Source organism: Alosa sapidissima, chromosome 4, assembly GCF_018492685.1.
Source record: "Alosa sapidissima isolate fAloSap1 chromosome 4, fAloSap1.pri, whole genome shotgun sequence".
NCBI lineage: Eukaryota > Metazoa > Chordata > Actinopteri > Clupeiformes > Clupeidae > Alosa > Alosa sapidissima.
Window position 1 is genome coordinate 10,547,715 of NC_055960.1, and position 9,558 is coordinate 10,557,272.

At 39.0% G+C, this 9,558-nt stretch overlaps 1 protein-coding gene across 5 annotated transcripts in view; it reads left to right on the top strand.

Moving 5' to 3' along the window:
- matn4 (matrilin 4) overlaps positions 1–7,391 on the top strand; it is a 20,206-nt gene extending 12,815 nt beyond the window's left edge. For 3 of the 5 annotated variants that reach the window (XM_042088153.1, XM_042088154.1, XM_042088155.1), the window contains 8 exons: positions 181–303; positions 767–889; positions 1,969–2,091; positions 3,127–3,249; positions 3,911–4,321; positions 4,508–4,660; positions 5,177–5,281; positions 6,019–7,391. In XM_042088153.1, the coding sequence (XP_041944087.1) occupies positions 181–303; positions 767–889; positions 1,969–2,091; positions 3,127–3,249; positions 3,911–4,321; positions 4,508–4,660; positions 5,177–5,281; positions 6,019–6,077 (1,220 nt within the window). In that variant the 3' untranslated portion in view covers positions 6,078–7,391. The remainder of the gene's footprint in view (positions 1–180; positions 304–766; positions 890–1,968; positions 2,092–3,126; positions 3,250–3,910; positions 4,322–4,507; positions 4,661–5,176; positions 5,282–6,018) is intronic. The other 2 variants (XM_042088156.1, XM_042088157.1) reach the window with 2 other exon arrangements.
- Positions 7,392–9,558: the final 2,167 nt, after the last annotated feature.

The window sequence follows — 9,558 nt, forward strand, 5'->3', positions numbered from 1 at the left end:
TAGCAACAAAGAACACAGGCTGTCTTTCTATTAGGAGCGGTCACATTGGTCTGATAGTTGCATTGCATTATAATTCAGTTCCACAACAACTTGACAAGACTGGTCTTTCATTGTTTGTTTTTATCCACAACACTGTTGACAATGCACTGCACACTTTTAGACATTTACATTATGTTCCAGTGATTGACCTTTGTGCTGAGGGCAAACATGATTGTGAGCAGATCTGCAACCCCACGCCTGGTGAATTCACATGTGCCTGCAACAAAGGGTTCACCCTAAATGAGGACGAGACGACTTGCACAAGTTAGTGATGTCAGGGCTCTAGAGAATAAATTATACAACTCACTCTTACAAAACACCAAGTCCACCAGCAAAGACATAGCTACCTTTAGATCCATGATCAACGCTTAGCTTGCTAACTAGCTATGCAGCATGACATGCAAAAACAGTCACAGGAGATGCCAAATCAGTGATGGCTGTGTAAATAGCACTAGGCATGGCAGAAGTCTTACAGTCTAATTACCTGACAAATATGTGCATGTTTTATTGATATTTGTTTAACTTGTCCTACAGCTTCACTAATTCAGTCTAGTAATTTTGTTAGCACCAAAGAACACAGGCTGTATTTCGATGTGGAGTTGCCACATTGGTCTGATAGATGCCTTGGATTATAATTTGATTCCACGATAGCTTCACAGGACTGGTCTTTTATTGTTTGTTTTTATCCACAACACTGCACACTTTAGACATTTGCATTGTGTTCCAGTGATTGACCTTTGTGCTGAGGGCAAACATGATTGTGAGCAGATCTGCAACCCCACGCCTGGTGAATTCACATGTGCCTGCAACAAAGGGTACAACCTGAATAAGGACGAGAAGACCTGCACAAGTTAGTGACAATCACAAGAAACAAGTTCCTGCTTTTACAGTTTTTCTCAGTCACTTTGGTGCTTTTCTCACATCACTATTAACAGTTGCCCAGCATTTCTCAAAACAAGCACAGTGCATTTCTCAAAGCAATTAGTGCCAACTGCAAAACCTAACCTGCAAAAGCATGTTACTTTCTCAAAATGGAGAGTCCATTCCACAAAAGCAAGTATTCATGTCAATGAAACTGCCAGTGTCATCAAAATGAGAAGTCTTGACACCATCGTTCATGAACAAGATAGTCAAATGGCTTTGTCATGTTTTTCATAGTTTTCCAATGCAAAAAAAGGTCTGAACATGCTCAAGACAGCACTATACAGTACTTGTACAGCCATAAAGTTACACATTGCTGTAGGTAGAGGAGTAAGTGAGTACAAGACACTGAATATGTACGTTTCACATTTTTACTGTATATGCTCTTTGCAATTCTACAACATTGTAACAGAATTTGATAACTAGTTCAACAATTTTGTATGTAATGACTCAAGCAATGAAATGAAGACTATTAACTATTCAGCATCCATAAGTATAGTTAATTTTGACTGACAAGACATAAGCAAATGATAATGTTATAAAACAGCAGAAAATTGTATGAAAGCAACTGATACATGTCCAAAAGCATTTGCAATTTGTTCATAGGAAGGAGAAATTGCTACTTTGATGTGCACAAATGACTAAATGTTGTGGAGGTTGAACTAATAGTTATGAGAATTTTCATTTTGATCTGAGAAAAGCACCAAATCGACTGAGAAAAACTAACTTCAGAAGCTAAAACATTCCATGTGTCCATTACATATCTAGAACACATGCTTAGCCTCATTAGCATGCTAACTCTCCTAACAGATAATGTACAATAACAGAGCACTGGCTGGCTAATTTGACATATTCAAAGCCACCTGACAAGGTTATGTTAAAAAAAGAACACACAGCGTACACGTATCAGACCTTGGTGACCTTGATGTGTACTCCAGATCGAAGGCTATGTTTCCGGTTATGCTGTGTCACTGATCAGTAACTTCTCAGCTGTGTTTCTCTCCCCAGTGATCAACTACTGCTCATTTGGAAATCACAGTTGTCAACATGAGTGTGTCAGTGTGCTCAACGGTTATTTCTGCCGCTGCAATGAAGGATACACTCTGCAGGAGGATGGCAAGACCTGCATCCGTAAGTATAAGCTTCTGGTTAAAACCCAGACAAAGGCTGACAGGCCGAAATGTTGGGATAAAAATAAAAGGAAAAAGAGATAGAGTGTGCGGTGACCAAGTTGTTCTTAGAACCCAGGTATCTACATATTTGTCATTGGTGTATCATTTGTCATTGGCTTGCAAAAAGTCTATTGTTACTAGCCAGCCAGTTTTTTGTCTTATTTTTGGCTGTTGTAATATGTAATTATTATTTTATGAGAACATAACAGCAGACACAAACAAACACTTACTGTGTAAACAAATGAGTCTCAAACAGCTGCAACTAGCAAAGATAAATAAGATAATTGTGTATGGAGGTCAATTTTGCTGTGAGACAAGTATCACATATTGTAGAGACCTAATGGACCATTTTTTACTGTAGGTGTGTTTCAAGTAGAGGAGGAAAAAAAGAAGACAATGGAAGTGTTTTGTTTTAAAGCCTATTCTGTGTGTTCCAAACCAGAAGTGTTTCCAAAAAAAAAATCGTGCTCAGCCCAGAATAACAGTCAACACCGCCCTTGGTGATTGAATATGCTGGGAATGTTAAAAATCAACAAAACTTTGGTGGACTCATCTGAGGTCTTCTGGTGTGATGGTCTTTCCAGACCATCTCACTGGACAACTTTGCTGCCAAGAATAACAAGTGAAGCGTTGTTCATTTATCACTACATCAATGGAGAATTTCTGGTTGCTTTTAAGAACCTGGTGACATTCTGTTCCAACTAGAGTTAGAGTTACACTTTTTTTCTACATGTTTAGGCATTTGCTATGCAACAATCTCTTAACACTTGTCTTAAGTATGGTTTAATTGAGAGGTGTATGGCCACGTTGCTCTATGACATTTTGCTCCTTAGGCAACACAGGTGTAAGTGTAAAGCATTAATTAGATTTAACTGTTCTTCTCTGGTATGTATCCTGATATGTATCCTGATTTTACAGTGGACTGAGTAGGCTCTTATACAGTATAACCATCTACACCTCTCTCAACATGTGCACCGTCTGTTTTGTCCATCAGCTGATAACCTGTGTAACACAGTGGAGCATGGCTGTGAGTTCCAGTGCGTCAGCACACCAGGGTCCTACTTCTGCATCTGCCCTGAGGGCCAGCTTCTGCAAGACGATGGCAAGACCTGTGGAAGTATGCCTCCTTATACCATACTGTACACCTACAGAAGTCTGTAGGAAACACTTGTAATCAGTGAAATATTTGCAGTGCAATTAGTCCTATTTACGAATAGTCAGAATATGCAGTTTCCTTATAATGTGAATTTAGATACAGTGAGGAATGTACAGGCATAATGTACATAACACTGGGCTGCAGGAAGTGATGGCAAACATATCGAAAAATTCCAGCTACAAGAAAATATACTGCTCAAAAAAATTAAGGGAATACTTCAATCATACACTGGATCAGTACTCTGACACTGTTTGGTTCTGAGCACAAGTAAAACTTTTGAGGCGAGTGTTTTATTTAGCAAGAACTGTCAGACATTCTGTGAATGTAGTTTGAGAATGGAGATAAGGGTGGAAGGTTTAAAAAAATGTGTTTTAACAATTGTGGAAAACTGTAAGTGTTTCCTTAATTATTTGAGCAGTTTAGATTAATATACAAACATGAACCATTAGCAATCCAAGAAGACTTGCAGATATTATGTTCTTATATTGATAAATGTTATTGTAGGTTTTGAAATCAATCCTTGTAGGATCATGAACACCATTTTTTGTATGATAATTTGGTGAAAAACAGGCCCACAAACATTGTGTCAGATTAACCGAGTTCAGTATGATGTTGCATTCAGCCTGCAGGTCGGCCATCATTGACTTGGTGCTCCTGATCGATGGGTCTAAGAGCGTACGGCCGCAGAACTTCGAACTGGTGAAGAAGTTTGTCAACCAGGTGGTGGACTCTCTGGATGTGTCGGTGCGTGGCACACGGATCGGCCTGGTGCAGTATTCCAGCCGCGTGCGCACAGAGTTCCCCCTCAACATGTACCAGACGGCTGACGAGATCAAGACTGCAGTCATGAATGTCCAGTACATGGAGAAGGGCACCATGACGGGCCTGGCTCTCAAGCACATGGTGGAGAACAGCTTCTCGGAGGCAGAGGGAGCTCGTGATGCCAGCAGGATCCCTCGCGTCGGACTGGTCTTCACTGACGGACGCTCTCAGGATGACATCACAGAGTGGGCTAAGAAAGCCAAGGACGCAGGTAGGCAGTCAGTAAAGGCCCATCTGTGATTATTTCACTGTCTTTTGTAATTCAATGTATTTAATAAAAGCTGTTAAGACTACAGTTTGGAAAGGGTTTTTTTTCATAGTCTTGTTGTGTATTTCATTAAATCACATTCAGTATTTTATTTCTAACATACATATGTATATGCTTGTTGTTCCTTAGGTATTACCATGTATGCTGTGGGTGTTGGGAAAGCTGTGGAGGATGAGCTCCGTGAGATCGCCTCAGACCCAGTAGACAAGCACTTCTTCTACAGTGCTGACTTCACTGCCATCAATCAGATCGCAGAGAATCTTAAACTCAATGTCTGTGCAGGTAAAGCAATCAATTTCTAATCCAAATTTTACTACAGGGTATACAGAAGTACAATATTTACTTAAATACCTAATTATGTTTAAGTAATTCAAGAAAAACATTCAAGCAAGAGTTAGCTCCATAGATATATATATATATATATATATATATATATATATATATATATATATATATATGTTAGCTCTCATGTTGTTTGTGTAGCACACATTTATTGCCCTTTAGCACCACCTAGTGTAGGCGTTATCAAGGTAGAGAAAATGCATAGACATAATAGAGAAAATGTACAAGGAGGAAAACAGAAAGTAAATGTAAAAAAGAGTGCAATTTTTGGCATTTATTTGTAATGATTGAAAAAAATGTATTGAAAGAAACACATATGACACTTATACAATAGATAAACACTATTTGCTACTGAAACAATGCATACACGGTAAACCACTATCACAAATTAATTTGTGTGAGGCAAAATATCAACCTGTTTATATAATTATGTCTGACCTTACCGGCCTTTTGCAGAGGAGAGCCAAGGAGAGATTGAAGTGAAGGACCCATGTGCTTGTGAAAGCCTTGTTGAGTTCCAGCAGGCCACCATGGCAGCCCTGGACCAGCTGAACCAGAAACATATCCTTTACCAAATCCATGAGTTCACAAACGTATTACACATTCGTATCCCACTGCCAGTCACGTACATCCACAGCACTGTCATCTCTCCACCACACATACAGAAACAACTAATTTACTTGCTTGTGTTCAAAGGACTCATGGAACTACACATAACTTTGAACTGACTTATACTGACAAAGAGGGACATTAATTTCATTTTGGGGAGCCAAAAGAAAGTGTTTTGGCAGAATGCTCTGTCTAGACGATTATTTTTTGAGGGGAGCTCTTTGGAGCCGACTTCTGTCGAGCTCTCGTGTCTACTTGTCCACTCTGGGGAAATAGGGTGGTTGTGTTGCTCAGTCTCTTCACAGGAAGCCTGAACGAGAGGCTCAATGAGTCTTTGTGAAGTCACGCCTGACACACCTAATCTTTCAGTGCCCTTCATTCATCAAAGCGGAGAAGGCCTCCTTGTCCAAGTATCTAGAGTCCAGAAACAGATGTGTGCGAGGAGGGTCTCTGGGAGGACAATTTTGCACTGTTTGGCTCTGCCCTGACTGGGTCTGGCTTTGTTTGTTTTTCCTGTAATTGACAGCGTGAGTGAGCACAATGCCAGCCTTGTCTCAGAAGCTACTTCTCTCTGTCCTAACGGAGTTCTTCTGGGGCAAATAAGTTTTGATGCTTAACAGATCCTGAATTGGCTTTCACAATATACACAATGTATCCTTGAGTGGCATAGTTCCTTAACCAGACCGCACTTTCTACGATGACTGCCCGATTGGAAGACCTGGAGAACCAGCTTCTGACCAGGAAATAAGAAGGCCTTGTCCACCCCCAGACAATCAGGAAAATAGAAAGAAGGAGCTGGAGTTCCGTCATAGTCACAGACATACCCACTGCACTAAGGAGTCAAACTGTATGACAGACGAAATCAGGTTGATCCCAACGTTAGTTCTGACTCCTGTGTTTAGCAGCAAGCTTTTTTGTTTTTCTGTGATATCACTGTCGCTTTCTTCTTTGTATGTTCCTTGCAGACGTTCAGGAAGTGGGGTTGGGAGTGATTGCCTATGAAGGGCACTTCACAGCGAGGAGTGAAAAAGGTTGTTATGGAGTAGTCTCCCTCAACCATATCCTAAGTACCAGTGCATGTTCCCATGCAGACTTACTAAAACAAAAAGACTGGAAGCTCATTTAAAGCAACAGTATCCATGACCTTTGAACATTATTATTTTTTTTAATCCCCCAGAACATTTACACCCATATTTCATGGCACCCTATTTATACTTGATCAAAGTTACAGTTTATAGTTTTAAAAAGGTTTATTTATGTGAAATTGTTCATCGGTGTGAGTCATTTTGTGTGGAGACTAAGACGAGTTTGCATTGTACCGCTCCATGATGTTTCCTCAGCCATTCAAATGTGCTGGAGAACATTCCATAGCCTGATCATCACAACAGTACTGTATCAATCTGTATACCAATATTTTTATTGTTTCTTCAAAAAAAACAATCAATTTAGGGCCTTAAAGAAATTAGAACACTAATGCTTCCAGGGACCAACAGAAGTACACACATACACATACAAAACCTAAAGCGTGTGATGTAAAATCAGACAGAATAATATAGAGTATAGGAAATATATGCAGTTGTTCCCTGTATAGACATAAAAATGTATAAGTCATTTTACTCACATGAGCTCTTGGAAATGGAGGCATTACTAAAGAGAGAGAGAGAGAGAGAGAGAGATAGAGAGAGAGAGAACTAAACCACCTAAATCATGAGGATTGCTAGAACAGAATGTGAAATAGTTTGTGAGTGAGTGTCGAGAATATTAGGAGAGGAAAATGAAGACCACCAGAATGAGCAGCATGCCCAGGTGTCCGTGCAGACCACTCTTTTTTATTAAATAAGGAACACTTTGCCAAAGGAGAAAACTGGCCTGCCTATATTTTTTGAGGCATTGCCATCGTTACGAAGAAGCATTATGTTCTTCTTCTTCTCCTTGTATGAAATGGTCATAGTGTAAAGCAAAAAAAATATCCCTGTTTTTGGTTACTTGTACTTTTGTATATTTTAATATCCATTTTTGTAAGTATGAGGATTCTCTATATTCTTACAACGGATGAAATAAAAATGAAACTTTTAATTATAAGGCCTATGTTGTTTTATTGTGCACAGTAAGCCTTCTTGAATTGTACATCACAGTCAGTTTGAAGTATACCTTACATTAATTTCATATTCAAAAACTGACATTGACATTTGCCAAATCAATGTCACAATATTTGCTTATTTTGCCAAATCAATGTCACAATATTTGCTTATTTCATCATCTAATGTATGTTTTTTTTCCTACAACAGTCACCTGTGGCTTACAAGAACGTTTGCCAATTTCATAACACTTGGATGTGTTTGTTCGGTTGCCTTGCCCTGGGGAGATCTCCAAAGAGACAGTGTTTGTGTAGCAACGGGTTCATTTTGGTGTTCCGCTTGTTTTCCACTTAATGAACTTCACTGTGTCTCTCCTCAGAGGTCTTAATAAATCCCTTAGATGCGGAATGCGCTTTTTAAAAAACAACAGTCCTGAGCTGACCTTTGCCAGGATCCCTTAATGAATGCTAAGGGGATGAATTTGCACTTTCCTTCAGTGTATTTGCGCTCTCGCCTGGCAGGGCTCAGAGGAGACTAAAATGTCAACGAGTCCCCTTAGCCTGCTTATTGGCCCCACTAATGACCCCAGGTGCCATAATAGATTGCTCTAGTCTCAGATTAACCAGGAATGTTAAACCAAACTAGAAAATGTAATTTCGAGGAAATTACCAGTGCATGAAAATATAAACATACTGTATATTAACATAAAATGCCAAACAAACTTTTATTGGGAAACAGTTGGCAGGAGTCATAGTTGATAACAACTGACAGTTGAAATGGCTAAACAGTTAAATAGTTGAGTAGTTTAAATAGTTACATTATTTAATAGTGAATTATTGTAGTGAGGACATGTATTTTGAAACAGTTGTGGGCAGAGGAAATAGTAGTCTTAAGAGAGCCAGATTGTATGCTTAAAGTCTGAGACAGAGTATATAGTTTAAAAGTTGAATGTAGATAGTGTAATGGATGTTGATAGACAGAAAGTTGAATGGATGTTGATAGGCAGATTGTTTAATGGATGTTGATGGGATAGTTTAATGGGTAGATGAGTGAATGGTTTGAAGAGGATGAATGGATAGAAAGTTGGATGGAATGTGCCTCCATCCTTGTAGAATGGAGATACACAGAGAGAGTTGGCCTATTTTGGAGCAGAAAGCAGTTGATACAGGTGCAATCAGTTTAACTAGCTTTTTGATGGGACCTAGTTGAGCAGCTGGAAGTTGATACAGGTGCAAATCAAGTTAATTAGCCCATTATGATGTCATAGTCCCCATACAAAGTCTATGGGGGAAAATAAGCTTGTTACAGTGCATGAAAATGCACTGTTCTGTTATCCGAAGTCTTCTTCTTGTTCTTGTTCTTCCCACCAAATTTCTGCGTCTAATTCAGCTTTAACCGTTTAACGTAGAAACTTCGTTCAAACTTTGTAACGTAGGTCTTGAAAAGGACACGTGGGGAATGTATTTTTCACTTTTGTAAACTTTATACTTTTTGAGATATTAATAAAAAACAAGCTTATTTTTCCCCATAGACTTTGCATTAGACTATGACATCACAATGGACTAATTAACTTGATTTGCACCTGTATCAACTTTCAGCTGCTCACTACTAGGACCCATCAAAGGGCTAGTTAAACTGATTGCACCTGTATCAACTGCTTTCTGCTTAACTAGGCCAACTCTCTCTGTGTCTCTCCATTCTACAAGGATATAAGGCACATTCCATCCAACTTTCTATCCATTCACCCTCTTCAAACCATTTATTAATATCTCAAAAAGTATTAAGTTCACAAAAGTGAAAAATACATTCCTCAAGTCTCCTTTTCAAGACCTACATCACAAAGTTTGAACGAAGTTTCTACGTTAAACGGTTGAAGCTGAATTAGACGCAGAAATTTGGTGGGAAGAAGAAGAAGAAGAAGACTTCGGATAACAGAACAGTGCATTTTCATGCACTGTAATAATAATAATAAGAAGAAGACTTTGGATAACAGAACAGTGCATTTTCATGCACTGTAACAAGTACCTGGCCAACTGTGTACAAAGTATTACAAACTATGCAGACAGTAGTCAAACTAGGAATGGCAACTATTGCCAGGCAGAAAAGACAGCATACAATATTTTTGCTTTATATAACTGTTTTATGGGCAGT